The 25477-nt window shown below is 43.5% G+C and overlaps 1 protein-coding gene across 8 annotated transcripts in view; it reads right to left on the reverse strand.

Moving 5' to 3' along the window:
- The window catches only part of ARL15 (ADP ribosylation factor like GTPase 15), a 553398-nt gene that overhangs the window by 364858 nt on the left and 163063 nt on the right, over positions 1-25477 (reverse strand). For 4 of the 8 annotated variants that reach the window (XR_008423696.1, XM_053906986.1, XM_053906985.1 and 1 more), the window contains exon 2: positions 21490-21567. The exons of the other annotated variants lie outside the window; for them this stretch is intronic. Coding sequence is in view for 3 of the 4 variants with exons in the window: in XM_053906986.1 (XP_053762961.1) it covers positions 21490-21567 (78 nt within the window). In the remaining variant the exon portion in view is untranslated. The remainder of the gene's footprint in view (positions 1-21489; positions 21568-25477) is intronic. 8 annotated transcript variants of the gene reach the window in all.

Below are 25477 nucleotides of genomic sequence, written 5' to 3' on the forward strand. Positions count from 1 at the left end.
AGCCCTGCTTAACTTAGTCCCTTATCTGACCTCAAAATATGCTACAAAGTTATCATCAAAAGATATAGATTGTGCAGGGGTGCCTAGGTGGCTCAGTCGGTTGAGCATCCAACTTCAGCTCAGGTCATACTCGCACGGTTTGTGGGTTCGAGCCCCACATTGGGCTTTGTGCCAACAGGGCAGAGCCTGCTTCAGATTCTCTGTCTCCCTTCTCCCTCTGCCCCTCCCTTGCTTGCATGCTCTCAAACATTAAAAAAAAAAAAGTTTCATAATAAAGATATAGATTGTGCAGTAAGTGTATAAAGGATACTATAGATTCTAAATAGGTAGGAGACAGTCTGAATTTTGGGTAAAGCTAGAAAATATCAGTCTCAGATTTAGGTTAATTACGAATTTAGCATCAGTCATCAAAAATGGGAAATTGGCATCAAGTACCTCGAGGAGATGACCTGAGGACACAAGGTCACATACATAGTAGTCCTTCCAAAAATGCTTAACATGAATCTGACCATGAAGAAATAATAACATAAATCTAAGCTAAAAGACGTCATGCAAAATAACTAGCCTGGTCTTTTAAAAAATGTCATTGAATAAAAAAAGAAAAAAAAGTGTTGACAAACTTTCCTAGATTAAATTCTACCAATTGATATCGAGTATCTACTATCTGGAAAGCAGTAAAGTGTGAGGACTAAGGGTTTAGACTTCAGCATAAATCAACTTAAATTCTAGCTCCAAATCCTATCTTCACCAAATGGAAAAGACATTTAACCATGCTATAACCCAGTCTCCACCCTATAAAGGATAAGAGTGCCTTCTTCACAAGATTGTGGAGTTAAATGGGTTAATCTATAAAGGCCTTGGCACACTTAGTAAGCACTCAGTAAAGGTCAATGGTGATACTGATGTGGCAAAGAGCATCAGATGCTGGGAAGCAGGCAACAGAGAAACAGGGACACCCTTACTGACTTACAGCTCAAGAAAAAGTAACCTGCGATTCAAAGACAGCGTGATACAAGCACTTTGGCTGGTGAAAGGCTCCCGAGTGCAAAGAAAGGGAACACCTAGGAAAAGCATTCAACCCAGGTGTTTAGGGTCATGGAGGGCTTCCCAGAAGAGGTGACAGCTAGTCACTCCAGGATGAGAGAACAGCATGTACAAAGTGCCAGAAGTTAAAAAGAACAGACCAGGAGCTGAGAGTAGAGGACTGTGCCCAGGATACAGAATGCTGGAGGTCGAAGAGGCGGCAGAGAAGGAACGACGGAGACTACCGAGCAGTTTTTAGCATAGGCGTATCTGCATTTCGCAGACTGTGCCATGTTGCAAAGTGGAGAAATGGGTTGAGAGGGGGCAACACTGGAAAGGCAAGACCAGCTAGGCGGTGGATGGCTGTTAGGGTTTTCCAGACAAGAAATGGTGGTGCTAGACCCGGGTAAGGGCAGCAGAGAAGGGAGGTCAGGATCTTGGGGTGGAGACCATGAGGAAGAAGGGCAGGGATGGGGACTGAGCCTAGTCCCTGGAGGGGCAGCTGGATGGCCTGTTGTGCCAGTCACCAAGGAAGGAAGCACAGCCCATGGGCAGTTTTAGGGGTGGAAAGAGTGGATTCAGTCTGGGTCAGAGTCAATGGGAAGGACTTCAATGGAGCGTGCTCGACTCTTCCAGGTTGGCAGCAGACCAGCCTCGTTCTTGAGACAGAGAAAACAAATGCATTCTTCATTCCCCAAAATAGAACACCTAAACCAAACAGATTTAATCTTGCTCTTATCTAGGCTCCAATTGCAAAAGCTGTTAAAAAAAAAAAAAAAAAAAAAAAAAGGAGGCATTCCTGTCCATCTCACACATTCCATAGTATAACTCACTCTGTATAAACAGACTTTTTAGGAGGATATTTGCAGCTCCCAATAGGTCCACTAAATGTAAAACTTTAAACTCCCCTGCCTGGAAAGTTAGCAATGTTAGCCAGATATTCTTACTTTACCTCAAAATGTTACTTTACTGAAGGAGGCAATCCTGAACTCTCACTTCCTGGGTTATAAAGCATATAACCCCCCACTTACACCCTCCAAAATAAAATTGCCAGCACCAACACTAACCATGTACGTGCATGTGTCTGGACAAAAATACATATATTGATATTTATAAATCTTTAGATTCAATCTTGGCCTATGAAGTCTCAATTATCCCTCCAACCAGAAGCTGGACTTCTCGTAAACACAAAATCCCACTATGCACACAATTAATGTCTACGTGGACAATGGCTGTAGGCAATAGTGACTGTTCTACACACTTTCCTGAAGGTGCTGCGGTGGTCTGTGCGTCAGCCATCAGACAGCCTGCCTTAGCTCATTTCCTCATGAAAAAAGACTGCAGATTTCCCCCACTGTCCATTCTCTCCTCCCCTTTAGGGGCAAAATCCTCAGAGTTACTTACATTGTTACTACAGTCCCTATTTCCAAACCTCCTTTGTAGTAAAGTAGGCCTACGACTCAAGGCCCAGGACTTGGGAGGTGAGGGGAAGTGATGTGTGCAACCCCAAGGTCATGCCCATAAAGGGAACTGCTGGTCCTCCACTTCCTCTTTCCCACAGACTAACAAAGATGCAGGAGTGGTGAGCGGTCTTCAGCCGGCACACAAGCAGAATAACCTGCACAATGGAAGAACAAGCTAGAAGGAGCCTGTGTCTCTAATGGATTCACGAGAATCTTACTGTTTAAGCCACTATTATGTTGATCTTTATTAAAAACAGCCAAACCAGTATCTTAATTCACCTCTGTTCCATTAAAGTCTACAATTATGCTGAGTTTCTTCAGCTGAGGAGTCTTGGAGCGTTTTCTCTTCTTTATCATGACTGCCCACATCTCCACACCCCACACAGCTTACAACCAATACTTAGGCTGGAATCTTCAAGCAGCACAAACAGGTATGGTCAACAGCAGCCCTCTCCACGTGGTCACATATTAAACCTGCTCTTGAATTTGTTGCTAGAGTATTTAAAGAGCCCATTTATAGGACTTTCAGTCTATCGGACACACATATTTAACCTTGGTGCTCTACATGATGATGACATCTTAAACTGAGCATCAGGACTTGCCTACCTTGATCTTCTTTCCCTCCAGGAATGATGACCAGCTGTCCTGAGTGCTCTATACTTTTCTCTTTGGTGCCGGTGGTAGGCAGATGCTTCCATCCCCGCCCCCCACAGGGGTCTATATCCCAATATCCGAAACCCATGCATATGTTACCTTACATGGCCAAAGAGCCCTTTGCAGAGGAGATTAAGTTAAGGATCTTGAGATGGGAAGGTGAGCCTGGGTCGCCCAGGTAAACCCAATTTCATCACTAAGGATTCTCACGAAGAGCGAGACTGGAGGGTCAGCTGTAACCAAGGATTCATGACAGCAAAAATAGACGTAACAACTGAAGCAGCAGCTGGAGTGCTGCCGTTGCCAGAAGGGGGCCACAAGCCAAGGAATATAGGCAGCCCCCCAGTAGCCCAAAAAGCCAAGGACTGGATACTCTTCCAGAGCCTCCAGAAAGAACGCAGCCCCTGCCAACATCTTCACTTTAGTCCAGTGAGACCTACTTCAGACTTCTGACCTCCAGAGCAAGAATAAACTTATGTTCTTTCAAGCCACAAAATCTGTAGTGATTTGCTTCAGTAGCAAGAAGAAAGAAGCGTAGGGTCCTTACATCTGCCACTAGGTATTAGAAGAACTCCGTCGAAGTTTAAGGTAGCATTTGTTCAGACCTGAAAAGCTAGACTGAAATAAGCGGTTTAAATAACACACAGTATTAACAGTATTAATATACAATGGTTTTCCCATTTTACTGTACTGGCAAAAGGTAGCTCTCCTCGTCCCCTCCTGGGGGGACAGTCACAGAAGTTGAAATATGAGCAGGGTAGCAGGTATGAGCAAATGTCATAGCTAGATCAGAGGATTAGCACTACTCACTACTGAATGAATCGACCTCAGGATGAATCTGGATCCCATTTTTACCAACTGTTATTGTCCTACAGGACGAAAGTTTGCTAGTAAAATAGCATTTGACGCATTCTGCAAAGTCAGAAGAATTATTACTATGCAAAAGCGCTAACCATGCATGTGATTTCAGTGGTGTTCTTTCAGTCAAATCTCCATCACTAGACAGAATTTGAGTTCATGCAGGTGTTGGATACAGAAAGGCAACCATCGTCTAGTGGGGTTGTGCGCTTTACCCAGGAGGAGTGATTAACTGACCCGGCTTGATTTACCCAAGGCCTCTTCACTTAGTTTTGATCAACGGGGTCCACAGTCTGATACAAAGGTGGCTAGATGGTCAGATTACCACTGCGTCCTGCTTCTGGCCACCACCAGCTGCTGTGATGGTTAGAGTTCGCAGCTCTGAAGTCTCCAGAGCCGGAGTTTCCTGTGAGAGCACTTACCCATTCCAAAGGCAAGTCCTCAGCTATGCCCCAGCGTACCCTTTAGCCCACGGTTAATCTACAGGTGACTGCAGAAGGCTCATTTCAAGAACACATTCTCAAGTATGGCCTGCTTCCGCTGCCAGGACTTCATGAAATCATAGACCCACAATTGTAATGTAAACTCCTGGCCCGAATTTACTTCCCCTCCTTCCTCCTGACCAGAACCCAATGAATGTTGTTTAATACCCAAAATAGTTAAGATCCACGTAACAGGACTCCTTTTGTTTCAAAAACTAAATTACTCCTTTGTAATACAACAGGATATCACATTCAAGAGAACACACATTGCCTCCTGTGCTACACTGCACAGGACAGAAGAGCTATCTCCTCCAAGCAGAGGCTTGGTTTTAAAGACTTTTCTGCTTCACTGTTTCAACCTGGTAGCCTTTATAACTCCATTGAGAAAGTTTTCCCCACCCGTGGCTTAAATCTTCTGCCTAGAAGACCAGATGTAAATTTTTCTTCAGCCTTCTGAGTTAGGGCACTCTAAATAAGCATTTCAACTCCTAGAGAATGCTCTATCTATTCCAAATGTTGAGAGAAGAGTGGACGGCATACAGAATATCCTCTGTTGTCTCAGTAATGATTTTTTATTAAAGTTTTTAACGCTTAAGGTTCAGTATGCATTTGCTTGTATACAACACATTCATATCCTGGAATATACACACGACAGACATGCTGAAAACTTCCATTTCGGTCTTGCTCGTTTCACATTATGGATTCCTAACATGTAGGAACTACAGCTTTTCTCTCGTTTTTTAAGAGCTGAATCAGCTGCTATTTGGCAAAGTTCAAAACATGTAGAAATAAAAGTCACCGAACACCATGTCTCACCCATGATCTTATATTTCTTCTATTTAAGAATTTAGCATTCATTTTCAACAGGTGCCAACAAGATTTCAGGTTTGTATTATTTACAATTCGCAGGTTTTTTTTCCTCCCTCTGTGTTTTAGTCTGGGTGGCCTGCCATAACAAAATACCATAGGATGGGTGCCTTAAAGTTTATGTCTTCCTGCAGCGAGAAGAGATCACGGTACCAATGTGATCCAGTTCTGGTCCCTCTTTCCCTGGCTCACAGAAGGCCACCTTCTCCATGTGTGCTTGCGGCCCAGAGTAGAGCACAAACTCTGACGTCTCTTCTAAGGGCTAATCCCGTCGTGAGGCCCCCACCCTCATGACTGTATCGAAACCTACTGATCAGCCCCCAAAGGCCCCCGTGTCTAAATACCATCAAGTTGGGGGTTAGAGCTTCAACATGGGAAGTGGGAAAGGGGGAGCATTACAGCCTGCAGCGTTCTCCTTTTAGGGACAATTTTTATCCGCCTTAGAATTAGTTCACAGCTGCAGCTTCTTCATTAAATAAGCAGAGACCGAACACCTGCTTGGTCCCTGGCCCGGACTACACGCGAGGTGCTCAAGAGTAACTAAACAATTCCTGGCATCAACCGTGCCAGTACTCACAGGTTCCAGTTGTAAATACCCTGTTGCGTTGACTCCCTGGGGCAGCGGCCATGCTCAGACCTCCCATCTAGAGAAGCACAGAGAACTGACAGCCTCCAGCTGCCACAAGGTCCACCACGGGAGGCTGTGCTTCTGCTGGGCTGCTGACAGCCGGGGCCCGAGCACGCAGAAGGCCCAAAGTCAGGCTTTTTCCTGCCCATCTTGGGGCTCCTCCAACAGGCAGCTCTGCACAGGGAGGCCTCCAAAGGACCCCGGCAAGACCTTCTCAGGACCTCACTGCCGTCTCGAGCTCCACCACGGCCAACCCTCTTTCCTTCTTCCCACGCTCCATTCAAGGGAGTCAAACCGGCAGCAGGCTCTGAAGGTTCTCTTTCTTCTCTTCCCTTCCCCTTAGCCTTCACAGACACTTCCCTAACTCTTCTCTTGCGTGCCTAATCCCAATTTGGCATCTGCTTCTCAGAGGACTCAAAAAAAAAAAAAAACAAAAACAAAAACAAAAAAAAAACCAAACAACCAAAAAACAAAAATCATGCCCACGGAGGAACTTTAAAAATCAAAAAACAAAACAAAACAAAAAAGAAAACAAAGCCTGTGTAGCTCCCAAGTAACCTATTCATCTAACTGCAGACGAATACCATCCAATTTTGTTTTGAGACTAAAGGTTATATGCGAAACCCAGCATCTTGAGTGAATATATAAAATACATAAAAAGATATTCAGTGGAGACAAGCAGCTAGAACAAGAAGTGACAGAACGAATAAAAACCTGATTCTTCTTAAATCCAAACTAAGGCAAAACTGAGAACTGCTCGCTTTAATGGAATAAATGGAACATACAGCTACTGAGCATTCATCCTGCACCAGGTGCTGTACAAGGTACCATGGAAGAAACGAGGACAGACACGGGCTAGGCTCCCTGCCCTCAACCATACGACCTGTGGTCCTTTCATTTACTCAGAATTCTTGCTTTATCCATTTAACAATCTCCTTATACTTTTTGTGCACACACGTGAAGGATTTTTCTCTACGAGGTGGGAAAAAGACTTCGAGTCTTTTTAAGGCCTTTCTGAGGAAATAATTTGGTCTTCAGAAGTAAACACCATTATATCTCCCATCCATAGTCTCAGACACCCCTCCCCTTAGGCCTTCAAAGGAAAAAGTCAAGATATTTTATCACTGAATCTTACGTCCTTTCATGGTCTTCTATACAGATACCACCCATTTTTTTTTAATTTTTTTTTTTAATGTTTATTTTTGAGAGAGAGAGAGAGACAGAGAGCAGGGGAGGGGCCGAGAGCAAGGGGGACACAGAATCCGAGGCAGGCTCCAGACCCTGAGCTGTCAGCACAGGGCCCAACATGGGGCTCGAACTCATGAACAGTGAGATCATGACCTGAACCGAAGTCAGCCACCCAACCGACTGAGCCATCCAGGTGTCCCAATACCACCCCATATTTCTGAATTAAGAAATGGGCTCAGGGGCGCCTGGGTGGCGCAGTCGGTTAAGCGTCCGACTTCAGCCAGGTCACGATCTCGCGGTGTGTGAGTTCGAGCCCCGCGTCAGGCTCTGGGCTGATGGCTCGGAGCCTGGAGCCTGTTTCAGATTCTGTGTCTCCCTCTCTCTCTGCCCCTCCCCCGTTCATGCTCTGTCTCTCTCTGTCCCAAAAATAAATAAAAAACGTTGAAAAAAAAAAATTTTTAATAAAAAAGAAATGGGCTCAGGGCATTTGAGTCAACTGAGACTGAGGTGAAAAAAGAAAACATTAAACTGTGTTAGAATTTTGTGTGTGTGCTGCAAAACGTACAAAAAAAAAGCATGTAAAGGAAGTATGTACCTTAAAGAATAACTATAAGGCAAACACTATGTGCATGCCATTCAAGTTATGAAGTAGAGTATCACTGAAACTTTTAAAGCCTTTTCCTCCTTCCCTCCACTCTCCCAGAGCAGAGTTTCTCAACCTCAGCACCATCAACATGTTGAGCCATATAATGTGCTTAGCCAGTGTATGGTTGGAGGTTTAGCGAAACCCCTGGCCTCAACCCACTAGACACCAGTACCATCACCCTCCATCGTGGCCACCAAAAAGGTCTCCAGCCATTGCCATGGATCCCCTGGAGGGCAGAAATCACTGACCGCTGAGAACCGCTGCCCTAAAATGTAACCACATCTGCAATTTTGCTTTTATTTTTCTGAGACATTTACTATTGAGAGCATGCGTGAGCGGGGGAGGTGCAGAAAGTGGGGGAGAGAGGATCTGAAGCAGATCCTGCGCTGACGGCAGCGAGCCCAAAGTGGGGCTCAAAGGCATGTGGGATCACGACGTGGGCCGAAGTCGGAGGCTCAACCGACTGAGCCACCCAGGTGCCCTGATTTTGCTTCTCTTAATAGTTTATCTACGAATATAGGGCATCCTACAAGAATGTGTTGCTTAGCTTTGCAGTTTCTGAACCTTGTAGAAATGAAATCAAACTGCATGTGTTTTCCTGTGACTTGCTTTTGCATTCAAATCATGTTTGTAAAATGTATTGTGAATTGTATAGCTGTGGTTCACGTACATGTTTTTGGATTGGTTTTTGCTGCGGTATAGCATACTAGGAAATTAGAATTCCATAATTAATCTAGTCTGTTACTGACGGACATTTCTAATATTGTGTTTTTGTGACTATTTCTCCTACGGACATTCCCCGCATAGGTCATCTTATAATCACACAATTTCTCTGAGGTAGATATACCTGGGAGTAGATTTGCCCGCATCGCTTAATATGCTGGCACTCAACTTGATTTCCTTCCAAAGTGGTTGTACAAACCTACACTCCCACCAGCAGTGGAGAACATTCCCATTGCTCCATGTGCTTGCCAACACTTCATTTATATTTTCATGACATTTGGAACTGCAAAAACATACACTGCTTACCGTGTAAATGCCAACTCTACACATGGCAAATGAGATCTGGATACATTCAGACATTCTCCACGAGATTAAGAATAAGAAATTACAACTAAATGTTTGTCCCACAGAACTGACTTCTGCCCCCCTTGACTTGCTTCCCTCTGTAGAGAATATCTGCTGTGTTCTGACGTCTGCTTTACGAGGAAGTGGCTCAATTTTTTTTTCCCTCTGCCTGCTTTTTCTAGGCCAGGTCAAGTTAAGACAGGAGCAATAGTGTGGCACAGTGCATGATCATGGGACTATAAAGCAGATCCTGCAGTAGTGGTAACAATTCAACTCAGTACCATTTAAGAAACGGGATTAGTTGTTATGGCTTAATTTCCTTTCTTTTAAATCCTGCACAAATATCCAATTTTTAAGTCTTTGACTGCTAGTAGTTTTATAAGCACTTATTTAGTTCAGTTCTTAGCAGATCATAAAGGTCTACAATCCTTCTAGAAAAAAGTAATCTTGGTAGAAAGGAAAGCCTCATAGTTAAATATGGAACATTTCAAAGGGGCTGCATTTAGAGAAGATGGAGGTCCTTAGTCTCTGAGTATCAGTGGAGCACTCTTCAGAATTCATGACTTCTCCCAAATCAAATTCAGATTCCTAAAACTCATGCCCACTCACAAAACTACGCGTACCAAACATGAGTATGAATTTAACTGGGGAAATCGTTTTTGCACATTAAGTGGATCGTCAAAATAACCCTAACTCTATACAGTCCAACATTATTTTTATGGTTTACTGTCAAGTAAGGTCTTCTTCATAAACATTTATAATGCCACAATCTAAGCCACAGCTGTATCTGCTATGTCAAGGAAGCAGAGATATAGGATCCCGACTCCCTTGGCAGCAAAAATGCTTTTAAAGATGTATTCCTTCTGAAGGCCAAGAAGTCCTATCAGACTGATTCTGCGTAAGTCTAATAGTCTTCAGAGAAGTCTTCAGATATCTGGAAGAAACTAAACTCTATGATTAAATTAGGAAAAGATCAAAAGCCAAAGGCTATACACATGGACATCCAAATAAAAATTACAACGATAGAAAAAGCAAACTTAGAAGATGATTTGTTGGGTGAAGTTCTTAAACTCAATCTAAACTTTCAGAAAGTTCCATTCATTGGTGCTATGTTCAAAACAAATGACTGATGATTTAGTCTTAGGGAATTTTCATTAAGGTACCATCATCATTATCAACACTACTGGATTTATTTTGAATGAAATGAGTTACTGAAAGTAACCCAGAGCAATGCCACCTACAGGCCCCCCTTGGAGCCAAGACACAGAACGTTCATTACCTTGTCCAACATTCACACCTCCCTTCCACCTTTGTAAATTACACCAATTTGTACTTTGTACAAATGGACTTAACAACCCTCTCAGTAAGCTGGAAAGGTTATTTTCCCCCAAGTGACAAGTAAATATCTTATGTCATTTGGAATAAAAAAAAATCTATTTTCCAGCTGTCCCTCGAGCTAGGGATAGTTACGTAACTAAGTTCTCCAAAGCAAGGCTTGAGTAAAGGATGCAAAAAGGGAACAGACTCTAAGAGGGACGCTTCTGGCTCTTCTGCCTTTCTGAGCTCTTTTTCCACCCTGTAGAAACACGAGATTCACTGTAGCTCCGGCGACTACCTTAGATTATGAGGGCACCCAGAGAATGACAGGCATGTGATGAGTGAGCCTGGGGACAGGGGTGACAGTGGATTTCCACACCACCCTCCTCTAGACTCTGTACAGGACATAGAAATCAACCTCGAGCTTGCTTCAAGACTGTGGTGTATCTCTCAGCCTCCTAATCCTAACTGCTACACAACAATATTTTTAAGAAGTAGATGTCCCCAGTGCCATAAAGGAGTCCAAGCATTTGTCATTTGAGTAACTCTTTAAAAGCTTTATCTTTGAAAAGTGAAGACATTTGTTGTTACTTAAAATCTACTTTATTTATACTCCTTCACATTCCCAAAACATACAACTACTGTTATCGGGATGGCCAAATTACCCTGAAACTCCTGAACGTGTGTTTTCTCCTGACTAGCCTTATTATCTCATTCTCTCCAACCCTTACCCATACTGCCTCATCACGGACCATCCTACCTCGGACCAAGGAGCAGGACCACCATCCCACTCGATCTAGATGCACTCTACGGTATTTTTCTTGTGAATGGCGTCTCTCCTCCAATTACAGGAAGTCAGAAAACAAAGGTTTAAAAGCATAACCAAACTTCCTTTGGCCATGGTACAAGAACCAGGAATATACGTAAAATGATTCGTTCATATTCTCTCCCTGTACAGATACTCTATTTGTAAGAACTCATTTTATTTTAATGGTAAACCCATGGGACATCATACATAGTTAGGAGTGAAAACAGAAATAATTATTTCCAATTAAAGAATGAAGCTCTACCCTAGATCAACTCTGACCCAGTAGCCTCCAAATCAGCATTCATAAATCTACAGGCAGACTTGCCTAAGAACTAAAGAATGTTATTTCACGAACCATAACCTTCTCCTCTTTGCTGTCTCATCAGACAAAAGTGCAAAAGAGATGCTGTCAAAACCCAAGTCACAGATTGGTTCAAATCTGTTAAGATAGGTCTATAGAAAAACATGGGTAATCCAGAAGAAAAAGAACACTCAATTTGAAATAGGATTACTTACAGTTTACTGTTGTTTTCCCTAAGATATTTCAAAGGTGAGCATGAAAATAAAGAAGAAAAAAAAAAATCTTCAACAAGACGGCAGAAAGGAAGTTATTTACTGCAACGGTCCGAAAAGGATTTCAAGGTCTAACAAATTCCAGTTCCAAAGGGTGTAAAAACACACTATTTCTCTTTTACTAAAAGCTATTTTAAGTTTGCTGTGTTACGTAATCCTTCATCCTGATGAAAGATGATGGTCATGTTGCCTTATTTTCTCCTCCGTAATTCTGTGTGTGAGCAGAATAAGGAAGGTTAATCTAGCCAAGCCAATGCCACAGAGTACTAGGAGTAATATACTGGAACTGGGACAGCAAGAAAGGAGGAAGGAGAGCAGTTAATACCTTCAGATGAGGCCCACACCTGGCTCATCTCTTGCCAAAGAAAGCGAAGATCAGCAGGTTCTCTTGACAGCCTCCCAAAACAAATGCGCTGGAGGCAAAGACGCAAGATTCGGGGAGATGTGGACAGAGAAGACCCGTTCTAGTGCATTCCAAGATGCATGGGAGCGCCAAGGTGCTGAGTGGGCGCAATCTTGCCTCAGCAAAGGCCAGGTCAGTCCGTATGCTTCAGTCTGACAGACTCCTCCAGACTGACAGAGACAATCCCCTGGGAACGCACTTACTTCAGAACTCCCTATTTCCTTCTGGGAGTGTGGTCACTGAAAACATTAACAGTGAATTTTTTTTAACAACTCCCTTAGTACGCGCTGAAGGTTGCTTTCAGCAAATGGGGACTATCTTTTAGAAAGGCATAAAGGTGTATTTACAAAATAAAATGAAGTTTTGCTTACAAAACGTGGAGGATTTTGTTCCTCAGCATCTATTTTATAACTTCTTCAGTCTAGGGAAAGAGAGGGTGATAATGCCTGGCAAGAAGCATTTGCCTCTAAAGCAAAGCTAGCAAAATTGACCTCTCCACATTTCTACAAGGTTTTCAGGTATAAAAGTGCCACCATCATCCTTTGGCCCAGGTCATGATCTCACGGTTTGAGAGTTTGAGCCCCACAGTGGGCTTGCTGTTGTCAAGGGCAGATTCTGCTTCGGATCCTCTGTCTCCCTCTCTCTGCCCCACCCCACCCTGCTTGCACGCGTGCATGCCTGCCCATACACACACACACACACACACACACAATCTCTCTCTCTCTCTCTCTCTCTCAAAAAATATTTTAAAAAAGTGGGGAGGGGGGCGCATCTGTGGGCCTCAGTCACTTAAGCGTCTGACTCTGGCTCAAGGTCTTGATCTCACTGTTAATGGGTTCCAGCCCCTCATTAGGCTCTGTGCTAACAGCTCAGAGTCTGGAACCTGCTTCAGATTCTGTGTCTCCCTCTCTCTCTGCCCCTCCCCCACTCACCCTCTCTCAAAGATAAATAAAACATTTTTTTTTCATTTTAATAAACGAAAAGGAATCATGGCCCTCACCCACTAAAAATAATCACGCATGATTTTTCTGTGAAATTCAGTCACAAAGATTTGAAAAGCTATAGCAGAAATAACCCCAGGTGGACATAGTCATCTAGCAGAAATCATCTAGCCCAAGCAGAAAATCGTCCTATCAAAGTTTATAGATTTCATCACCACAACGTTTTAGCCAAACTTCTGTAAATAGCACTAAAAGTCACAGGTAACAACCACATAAAAGCAAATTTTGGCTCAACGGTGAAGGTAAGAACAATTCTGAAAATTCTAACAAGTATGAAAAGAGGGAACAGATGCCCTTCTAATTTACCAAATTAAAATTAATACCACTTACTTGGAGAGTTTATTCCTTCACTTTTTAGGAGGCCATGGGGAGAAATTCAATCCAAAAAACAAAAAATGAGCAGGAACACAAACACTTGCTCAGCATCAATAATGTGACAGGCATTGCTAGGTAAATATTAGATCCACAAAGATTAATGAGACCAAACACTGGCATCAATGGTCTTCTAATGCAGGAGAGAGTAATTTAACAGACCTGAGACGGACAATGGCAATATAAGTGTGTTCATCATCATAAGAGGTATTTACGAAGGGTTTTAGGGAGGAGACACAGTAGGATCACTGAACCCCTTAAAGACTCTCTAGAGGGGGAAACCTCCTTAACAGAGTTATAGAAGATTCCAAATTAGCTCGGTGAAAGGGAGGCACAGGAGACCATTCCAGATGAAAGTGACATGAGCAAAATCATGAAATATCACAGGATGGGCAATCATTTGAGGTATATGCTTTAAACATCCTATTTCCAAATAATCACTCTCCAATCTGTTATTGATACTTCTTGACTGTCTACATACTACCAAAAATTCATAATATGCAAAAACATCCTCCTTTTAGGATTTATCTCTAACTCCCTGCCAGAAGAAGTTCCATTTGTCAAGGGTAAAGCAGTCTGTCGCATTATAAAGCCTGCTCTGCCTCTACACCCCTACAGATGAAAAGGCTCAAAACCAAGGTTATCCCAGCCGATTAAACTTTTTTTTTTTTTTAACGTTTATTTATTTTTGAGACAGAGAGAGACAGAGCGTGAACAGGGGAGGGGCAGAGAGAGAGGGAGACACAGAATCTGAAACAGGCTCCAGGCTCTGAGCGGTCAGCACAGAGCCCGACACGGGGCTCGAACTCACAGACCGGGAGATCAAGACCTGAGCTGAAGTCGGACACTTAACCGACCGAGCCACCCAGGCACCCCCCAGCCGATTAAACTTGACAGCTGTCCATTCTTAAGCTGGCCAACAACCATGGTATGGCCCAGCAGGGAGAACTAGACTAGACCAATCATTCGTGCTCTCCAAAACCTGAGTGAAAAAATACCAAGATGAAGCAGTTAGCAGAGGGAAGTGAAGCTGAGAGAATCCAAAAAGCAGAGCCATTAAGTAACTTCATGACCATGAAGAACCAACGAGACCTAAATTTATGAGGAAGCCAAAAGTATAAATACAAAGAAACTATACAGATAAGAGATATACAAAGCAGAGAACAACCCTGTTAGTAATCTCAAGCAGTAGACCTGGAGAGATACAGGTATGTGAAGAATATTTGAAGATAGCTACAGAGAAGTTGGTTTCGGAGTGAAAAAAAAAAATTCTATTCTCCAGCTTCTTTTGCAGCTCTGTATGGCAATGTGACCAAGTTCTGGTCAATGAGATACAATCAGAAAGTCTTAAGGCTCCAGAGGGAGGTACACTCTTCCACACTTTCTCCATCCTGCAGCCTGGAATGCAGAAGTGATCACAGGAGCTCTGGCAGCACCATGAACTAGGAACTTAAAGTCCATACACAGTGAGCAGCAGCATCGTAGGGCCCTAATGACTTGTGGACTTGCCGGAGAAAAAAGAAACATCCACCTGTTGAAGCCCCTACTTTTGAAACAACTCCAATCTTAACTGGTAAGTTGTTGAGACTGTATTCGCAACAAGGAAGAGTAGTCCCTTATGACAGTTAAATGGAATGCATTCCACTTTACACTAGTATTTTCCTCGATGTAGACAGGGCAATAGCAGTTCATAGGTGACAGAAGTAGGATTTGAACCCAAATCTTTTGGACTTGAGAGCCCACACTCTTAATCGTTAAGAACAAATGAATGCAGGGGCGCCTAGGTGGTTCAATCAGTTAAGCATCCAACTTCAGCTCAGGTCATGATCTCACGGTTCATGAGTTCCAGCCCCATATCAGGCTCTGTGCTGACAGCTCAGAGCCTGGAGCCTGTTTTGGATTCTGTGTCTCCCTCTCTCTCTGCCCCTCCCCCACTCGAGCTCTGTCTCCATCTCTCAAAAATAAACATTAAAAAAAAAAGATTAGAAAAAGAAAGAACATATGAATGCAAATGAAATCAAACTGAGAAAAGCAGGTTCACAAGTATTTTATGGTTTAAGTATTCTATCAGACCCAATTCTAAAAAGCTGAATGCAGTACCACTTACCAACCACAGATAACACTTGTGACAGATCTCCATGACCCTCTAGCCTACCTAGACATAAAGGCTTTTCCCAGCACAAGATCTCTACTCTCAATACCCAGGGAAAAGGTACATGGCCACTGGAAACCCAACATGGGCACCAGTCCCTTGTCCACGGCAGAAACCTGCCAAATTCTGATTTGTAAGGAGTGGGAATAGATTTCTAAGAACATATAGGATTCTGGGGAGAACTGCAGCGTATTTTTTTAAGGTGGTAAGAAGTCCTTCTGATTAATTTTATTCAAAGGTATTGTCCATATACAATGGCAACTGGAAGAGCTGAGCCTTAATATTTCAACTCCCCAGGCTACTGATCCCCCCAGGATGTTTCACTGCTACAGCACAGTAATAATGATCTTTTAGAGAAGCTCAGGTTTTTAGAAGACCAAGTTGAAGGCAGTGTATGTGGCATTAATACTCCTTGCATAAATACATATTTGTACAGAGCACCAACTCTGTGCTCAGCAGTGTCCTCTGTGCTGGAGGCTAAAGCAGTCCACAGAACACACACTCTCATGGGATCTACACTCCAGTGGCCGTGCCTCCAAAAGCAAATATATCAAGCTAGAGGGAAAGTGTTATGAAGGGAAGAGTAGAATGTGCAAGGGAGAGTGGACTTCGGGGCATCACTATCTTTGAGAGCAGATGTGGTAGTTCTAACAATATTCTGGGCAAAATAAGGGATGACAAAAGCTTTCAACAACTTTGCTTTGAAAATCCCTGGTGTAGACAGACAATACCCTACCATGAAAAGTCACAGCATCAGACACTCAATAGTCCACAGAGGCTTATTAAGCAGCAGTTCAGGGAGCCATTAGGAGTACAGATTTGGGGATAGGCTTCTTGCGATCGAATCCCAGCCATACAGCTTACTGTTTGTGGGACCCTGGACAAGTTACTTAACTGCTCTTACTTCAGAGGATACCAGGAGGATAAAAGGAGTTACAAAAGGAAACTTTGTAAGCCCCAAATCTGTGTTTGCTTGATTTTTTAATGTTTATTTTTGAGAGAGAGAGAGAGAGACAGACAGACAGACAGACAGACAGACAGACAGTGTGAGCAAGGGAGGGGCAGAGAGAGGGAGACAGAGAATCCGAAGCAGGCTCCAGGCTCTGAGCTGTCAGCACAGAGCCCGATGCGGTGCTCAAACCCACAAACCGTGAGATCATGACCCGAGCCAAACCCACTCAACCGACTGAGCCACCCAGGCGCCCCTGTGTTTGATTTTTAAATGGAGGGTCTACTGTGCTCCAGACACACAAGTTCCTCTATGCATCTGTGCCATGGGGCCCCAGACATGGAAGCCCCAGGAGATGCACTTGGCCATCAGCTTCTAAGGACGCCCTGGATCCAGGCCTGGTTTCAGTCTCCTGGTGTCTCTTCCTGCTTGTCTTCACATTCCAGGACTCGGAATTCTTATTGCCAACGTGGTCACCCAGGACGCCAACTCAAGATTTTCCAAAGGAAGAAACGTTCCAAGGCCAGAGGGCTTAGCTCCCAGCACGGCCCCCACAGACCCGGCACCAGAGGCAAAAAACAAAAACAAAAACACCATTCATTTCGGCCAGCCCCCATACTGTTGTTCCACCAGGCAATTTCCATCTATGCGAAAACAGAAGACGTTTTGGTGTACATTAGGTTAAATTTTAGTCGTCGATTATCGCATTTTGGTATTCAGTATTAACATGTTATGGTATTTTGTAATGACAGGCGACAATGAGTTGCACAACTAGACACTTGGGAACGTTAAAGTCATAAGGAAAAATACATTTCAAATACGTGGATTTATCCTCCATTCCTACTTTCCCCTTCTTTTTTGGGCATAACCGAGTATCATCTTTCAGCACTGTCCTGCTGCTGCCAGAGATTCGGTCTTTGAACTTATTTTAAGCCTCTACCTTGAACATGATGCTTATCTTGTCAAATGTATATGTCAAGCTGTCAAAATACGCAAGTGGTCAAGCCCTTTTACCCAGTCAATGCCTCATAGTAACTTATAAACATGACTGTACTGCCCAGAAACAGAAGAATGTGGTCCAACCACTCAAGGAGTCAAAATGCTTATTAGTTTATGAATTAGACCACCTAGACTTTGTTTTTCTGATTGTGGAAAGGGAAGAAAGTGAGCTGTGAGCTTTGAGTTTAGACAGACCTTAGAAAACTCGCATGCTCTCAACTTTAATAACTGGCCCTCAGACATGAGAAAGGAATACTAAATCTACTAACCTTATTGGATCAAGTTAACAAGCATCAGGTGCTTGGCAAAGACAAGACATATCCTCAAACTCACCAAAGCCCAGGCCAAGTGGTCCACATCTGCAGCTGGACAGTGTCCCTAACAGGTCCCCCAGACCCCTCTTGCCTCTATAATCCAGTCCCCATGTTGCAGCCAACACAAGATTTCAACATGCAAATCAGGTTCTATGCTTCTGGCTTAAAATCACTTATTAGTTTTGGGTTTTTGTTTTTTTTTTTTAATTTTTTTTTTTAACGTTTATTTATTTTTGAGACAGAGAGAGACAGAGCATGAACAGGGGAGGGGCAGAGAGAGAGGGAGACACAGAATCCGAAACAGGCTCCAGGCTCTGAGCCGTCAGCACAGAGTCCGACGCGGGGCTCGAACTCATGGACCGTGAGATCATGACCTGAGCCGAAGTCAGACGCTTAACTAACCAAGCCACCCAGGCGCCCCTAAATCACTTATTAGTTTTAAGAGTAATCTTAAATGAAACTCAACTCCCTAGTATAACCTCCTGGCCCCACAGGATCCTGTCCAGCTTCCCTCTGGGATCTGGCTTCAAGACCAGTTTCTTTGGGCCACTCTCCAGCATCGGATACCCCCAAAATTCATGACTTCTATGGACATACCACTTTCTTACATTTGCTGAAAAACAATGATCCCAATTAAGGTGCTTGGGGAATCACCTGGGATTTTCTGTGAAGTCTCAGGGCTACTTCCTGTGCCCAGCTCAGGTGACCAGAAGCTACCTACTTTGGGTCCCCAGGCACTCAACCTATTTGCCACCCACCCCCCCCACACACACAAGGACACTAACTTTTTCTGTCTTGTAGGTTTTAACCCTGCTCCAGCTTCATTGTCCCCTCAAGTCTGGCTGCTGGTGGCCCAAGCCCTCTCTCCTTACTGTTCACATCCTTACACATCCTTACAGGGCAACTGACGTGTTAAAAACAAAAACAAAAATCTCACAAGACAAGTTTGCATACTCCCTCCCCTGGTTTCTGAGTGTGTGGATAAGCAAGCCTCTTAGACCCCTATCTTCTGCCCCTGGGAGGGCTGATCTCCCTCTAACTCCACTGTTCGCTCTTAGGCCAGAAGACAGAATCACCACCACAAATAGGGTGGGCTACAGACCCCTGCAAGCTACTCCTTTCAGGGCAGTAACGGTCATTTCTGAGGGCAGAGTTCCTAGGCAAGGGTTCCTTTAAGACGGTTAATAATTTCTAATAAAGGCAAATGAAAACCTACTGCTGAAATCATATGGAGCCACACAATTTAAAACCATGACTGCAAAGGACATTAAGACACTACTATGTTCTGGGTGTTTTGCACCATCATCTCAGTCTTCACAACTAGAGCAACGGGAATATTTCTAGGCCCATCAGATGAAACACAGAATTAGTTACAAGCTCATGGCTGCTAAGGGACAGAACTTAGATGTCCACCTCGGTCTGATTGTAAACCAGTGGTTTTCAAACTATACCCCCAACAAGGTTCCAAAGAGGCAGCTGGATATTTAAGAAGTATTTTGTGAAGAGAACTGAATTTTTATTAGAGACTGAAACGAAGAAAAACATACTCAAATGTACTGTACATGAACTTTTACAGTTCACACCCCATCACCCACCCCCGTGCTGCCAGAGTAATGGGGTTTTGGAGGGGTGGGTCAAGTCTCAGAACAAAACCTATATTCTTCCTTCTCGCTGAAGATTTAAGATGAAATTACTTTAATATCTATAAATAGGACTCCATTAAAATCCTATTTTCCCTTAATATCACAAAAAATAAATGCAATACCAAATGAACTTGGAAGATGACCCTTCAGTTCTCATCTATCTAAATGGATCTAAGTTAAAATCATCTAAATCTAAATTCAGTTTTGTGTTTATCAAAAACAGCTTCATTGTCCTCACTGATCTACTCTAAATATAAACAAGGATGTTTGTAAAAATCACATATAATGAAACATCATTTCTTTTATATATCTGAGTTCTGCATAAAACTGGAAAGAAAGAATTCCATCGTTTAAGTGAAAAGAAACCTCTGAAATCCTCCCCAACACCACAATGATTTTTAAATAATTCATGGTAAAGCAGAGAGATGGTCTCACATTAGGACCAACCGGTAAGTAGGGGAAAAGGTGAAAAATCTTGAGTCTACTTTCTCACTCAAAGCAAGAACCCCTTCTATAATGTCCTGAACAGGTACGAAGCAGCTTCAGCTTTGGCTTTTCCTATTCATGGCAAGAGTAAACCTTTCAAGAAAGTTCCTCACCCTGAACCAATACCGGACTTCCTATAAACTCTGACCCTATTATAGTCTGCCTCTGAAGATGCACAGGAAACAGTTTACATCCTTCAAGTAAAGGAAGCCACTGATCATATGGTCTCCATCTAAAGGTATCCCGCAAGTACAAAAACCAAAATTCTGATGCCAATGAAAAACTATCATGAAATACTACCTCTCTTCAAGGAGGTAAATAAATCTTATTCTACCAGCCCAGACACAGGCAAACTATTATCTATGGGCTGAATCTGGCCCACTGACTGTTTTTAAAAATAAAAGTTTAGTGGGTGATGGGCACTGAGGAGGGCACCTGCTGGGATGAGCACTGGGTGTTGTATGGAAACCAATTTGACAATAAATTTCATATTAAAATAAGTAGATAAATAAATAAAACTTTATTGGATCACAGCCACATCCAACTATTTATGTATTATCTCTGGCTGTTTTAGTGCTACCATAGCAGAGTTGAATAGTGAAGACACAGACTGTATAGCCTGCAAAGCCTAAAATATTTACTAGCTGGCCCTTGCCAGAAAAAGGTTGTCCACGCTGTTCTACCCCACCAACCAGAGCTTTCCCCACAAGCGAAGAACTGCAGTATAGCTGATGTTATAGGCTATAGTTCAATAGATACAGTTATCCCTGTGGTACCTATGATGCCCAAATACCTACCAAACATTAAGTCTCAATAAGCCTTTAAGTGAGGAATGTTAGATAGGAGGGGAGAGGTTGGTAGGAAAGAAGCATAGGGTTTTTCTTCTCCCAAAACTAATGGGACATGTATCCTTGAAGGAATCTTTTTTAAATGTTCATTTTTGAGGCCCGGCAGGGAGCCGGGGGTGGGGGAGGGGGAGGTGTGGGTGGGCAGAGGATCTAAAGCAGTCTCCTGACAGAGGCAAGCAAGCCGGATGCGGGGCTCAAACTCACTAACCACAGGATCATGACCCAAGCCAAAGTGGGACATTCAACTGACTGAGCCCCCCAGGTGTTCCCTTCATGGAATATTTTAAAACATAACAGAACTTTTTCTTATTGTAGCTCAGTATCTGAATACAGGGCTGTGCACCTGCATTCAAAACCAGGATGTGAAGTCACTGCTCCATTTCAAGCAAATGGACACTGAATAAAATGTTGTTTTGTAAAAGACCATGTTAATTTTGAATACCTAGGAAAAAGCTACCCACACCCACCCTTAGAATATTCATTTGTTGCTGCTGTTTTAATATCACTCACCACAATATAAAAAGCAATTGGGATAAATAACCTTTATTAAGCAATTGAGAAAAACTCAGCACTCTGGATTCAGGAAATGGAAGAGAATTGCTTTAAAACAGACAAGATGAGCACAGAGTGTTACATGTAAGTGATGCATCACTAAATTCTACTCCTGAAACCACTATTATACTGTCTGTTAACTAACTAGAAGTAAAAATTTGAAACCAAGAAAAGTAGCATAAAACAGAATCAAACCATCAATGAGCCTGTGAGATCTTGATGCTTCATCTCCATCATTTCTTCATAATCATCCATTTTTGTTGCTTTCAAGATCTTTGAATAAAGAATTAAAATATGCATCACTTCCTACACAACTCTAATTTTGACTTTTTTAGCAACTTGTTTCATTACACTTGTGTCCTCCTATGGAACAAAGAATCTGATTTGAAGAGTTTTAAAATTAGCAACTGAAGATCTATTCTTGACATAGTAAAATTTTTCTTTTGATTCCAAGTCAGGTTTTTTTTTTTTTTGCAACAATTTAAGAAGAATATTAACCTCACATAATTATGATAAAACTATAAGCACTAAGGACTGGAAAATATTCACCTGAGTGCTTCCAAAGATAACCAAAAGAGTTAGGCGTTCTCCCCAAATCAAGATGTATTTGGGGAAAACTAAAATATCACTAGCACAAGAATCTATTGCCTACACATTGAGGCTACAGAAAAATGTCAGCCTGAGTCCACAGAAATAGAGAAAAGTTCCACCTCAGGCTCAAGAAGTGATCCTGCCCACAGGCCATGGTCAGGTCAGTAGGAGCCCTGAAAAACTCAGGAAATGCAAAGGAAACCCAGGAATGATTAAACAATCCAATCTAAATGACCCAATCTTTAAAACACACATCTTGAAAACCCAACAAATCACAGGGAAATTTGTTACACTAAGAAATTCTATTGATGAACTATGTAGATGTACAATGTTTTTATACAAAACAGAACAGAAATTCAACAATCCTAAGAGGTTTTCTACACTCAGCACAGGGACTTGAAAAAAGAACCAGCAGCAAAAGAAAAGGGGGAGGAGAAGGAAAGGAGAAGGAAAGGAGAAGGAAAGGAGAAGGAAGAAAAAATTCAAGATGAAACAAAACAGCAACAGCATCCAAAAAAATCAGCCCGGTCCTCTGTCCTCTACGACACACTGCCTCTCCAGAAACATTTCTAAGCGAGGGAGGGATAGAAGAGATGGCCAAGCAAGCACAAACTAGGGGGAACAGTGTTGCCAAGCAGAAAGTCAAACTGTTTGGAATTCTCCCCTTTTGTTGGAATCAAACCAGAATTGTAGAGAAGGACCTCAGAAAATATGCCTGCTAAGTTGAAAGGGAGTGGTCTCCTTTAGACAAGCTCCGGTAGCAGCTCCGAGCAGAGCTGCAGAGAGGTGCGGGCCACCGTGGGTCACGCCAGGACCTTTCACCTCTGCAAATCAGAAATAGCTGCCACTTACAGAAGTACCAAGTGGCTGTAATCTCTTTAACCCAGTTACTCTGTACTACGTTCATTCGGCGGAGGCAAGAAGAGTTTTGAAAAGCTGGCATTGGAGAAAAACGAACGGAACCAGACTAGAAGTTTTTCAGCGGTGGACCACGCAAAGTCCTTGCTTCGTATACAAAGTCCCAGCCCAATAACTGCAGAGCAGTTCTTTGACAGCACTTTAACAGTGTTAGAGAGACTAGGCTCTCTTTTCAGTGCTTCCTATATTCTAACTCAACTCTGATGTAGGTACTGCGATTGTGCCCATTCTGTAGATGAAGAACCTGAGGCACAGAGACTGCACAGCAGGTAAGTGGCAACCATAACGTGAATGCAGGCAGTGTGGCTCCAAGGTCCGTGCCCTTAAGCATCCTCCGCGCAGCCTCTCGGCCCAACCACAGACTTTGCAGCTGTCTGGTGGACCTGTGCCAGGCTCTGGAAATACAAGCAGGCCCACAACCCGGCCCTGCACCGTGCCACACCGTGCTTTGCCCTGTGACACATACGGGAACGGAGGCCTGAGGCGGGGCCACAGCCAGCCCACTAGCACCTCTGTGCCAGTGCACAATGGGTACCTCAGCCGGCTGAGCAGGAGCCGGATCCTAGCCACGCCTGCTCCCTTGGCCAGGCACTTCTGCAGTGCCCACTATGTGGAACTGTCTAAGGCGGCGCCAAGAGCAGCCCTGGAAGGAGACTCAGTTCAGTTTTCATAGTGAAGTGCTGGAAGAAGGAAAGACTGAAAGGAGACAGGAGAGAAAAGGGCCATTCTCCAACCAAAACCTATTTCTGCAAATAGTTCTGACCGTTTTAAATAGGTACAAGTCAGGATCACACAGGCCATATCAGCTTTATTAACAAAACATCCAGATTACTAAGCAGCAGTCCCAGACACAGCACATGCACACTAACCTCTCGGGCTGCCTTAAGAAAAACTCCCGGCCCCGCAAGCCGCCTGAGACTAGCTTTCAGTCCAGTTCAAAGGCCCCAGCCTGGGCCATCTTCAACAACTTCTGAACTCCATGCTCAAACCACCAGTTCTCCGCCCTGGGAGTCCGGTGCCGGCAGGGACCCCAACCCTGGGAGTCCTCCAAGGAGATGTGGCTTGTGTGACAGATACAACAACCGAGTCTCTCGAGAGTCCAGTCTCCTCCCTTGGAAGCTCAACACCTCTTAGAGAAGAGCAGGCAGAGAGTCTTAAGAATCAAGTAAATGAGCTATGGGTTTCTTCATCTAAACTAGGAGCCCCTCCATAGCACAACTAGCTTGGATTTCACCTTCCCCGAACTCCCTAACCAGAGAACTGCCAGAGCTAGTTTCGGGGAGGAAAGCGCCTATCTGATTCCATCATCTTTCACACTACAGTTACCCTCACCCCACACTGCTCCGTGCCTTCTCTCCAACAAGCCAGGCTCATGCCAGTCCCTCCACCCCAGTCTTTCCAGAGAGCCTTCTCCCGTGGTACATTTCCTTAAGTTGATTAACCTTTCCAGGTCTCAGTTTTAACATCTGAAAAACAAAGCTGATGTAAGTATCTACCTCACAGGGCCCTTAGAAAGCATCACCTTCACGGTTGGCAGGCACTTAGTGAAGTAAGTCAGAGAAAGGTAACTATGGCATGAGTTCACTTATGCGGATGCAAAAAAGGCAAAAACAAGCTCATGGATACATAGAAGAGAATGGTGGTTGCCAGAGGCAGGGTTTGGAAGGTGGCAAAATGGGTCAAAGGAGTCAAAAGATAAAAACTTTGTTATAAAAAGTTCTAGGGTGCCTGGGTGGCTCAGTCGGTTAAGTGTCCGACTTTGGCTCAGGTCATGATCTCATGGTTCACGAGTTTGAGCCCCACATCGTACTCTGTGCTGACAGCTCAGAGCCTGGAGCCTGTTTCAGATTTTGTGTATCTGTATCTCTCTCATTCTCTCTGAACAATAAACATTAAAAAAAAAAAAAAAGTCCTAGGGATGAATGTACAGCATGGTGACTTTAGGTGAGGACACTATATTGCATATTTGAAAGATTGTAGATCTAAGATGTTATCGCAAGAAAAAAATGTAACTATATGGTGAAGAATATTAACTAGACTTATTGTGGTTTCATTTTGCAGCTTATACGAATATCATTGTGCTGTACACCTGTTACGAACATAAGGTTATATGCCAATTATACTTCAATTAAAAAAAAAAACCACCTGTTGATATTGGCAGGTATTTTCTGCTAGGATGGGGAGTAAGAGGAAGCCACAGAGGAGGGGTGTCTGGCACTGTTCTAGAGTACGTTATTTCGGTTGATCCTCACCAAACCCAAGGAGTTATTCTTACTATCCTCCACTTTGCAAATGGAATAAAGAGAAGCACTGAGAAGGAACTTGCCAAAGATCCAGTGAAGGTGCTGGAGTCAGGCATCTTACCCAGCAGTTAAAATGGTAGAATCAGCAGCACTAAACCATGAAACTCCCCTCCACCTGCAAGAGCTTTGTGAAATGTCCCGTCCACTATGCGGCCCAACTCGATTCCTGGGAGATCCTCGAGGATCTCCAGATCAGTCCTACTCCTCAAGACTCAGGGTGAGGAGTTCTAGCATCTAGCTCTACTACTCCTTGTCAAGGACATTGAGGGACCTTCACCTCATTCACTGAGCACTTCGGAATCTTGATCAGCCTCTCACTCGGAGCCCCGCCACGTTCCTGATGACCTGGCCATCCGTGAGCATGCTCCATC

Source organism: Panthera pardus, unplaced genomic scaffold (assembly GCF_024362965.1).
Source record: "Panthera pardus isolate Hobbes unplaced genomic scaffold, ASM2436296v1 HiC_scaffold_2, whole genome shotgun sequence".
Lineage (NCBI taxonomy): Eukaryota > Metazoa > Chordata > Mammalia > Carnivora > Felidae > Panthera > Panthera pardus.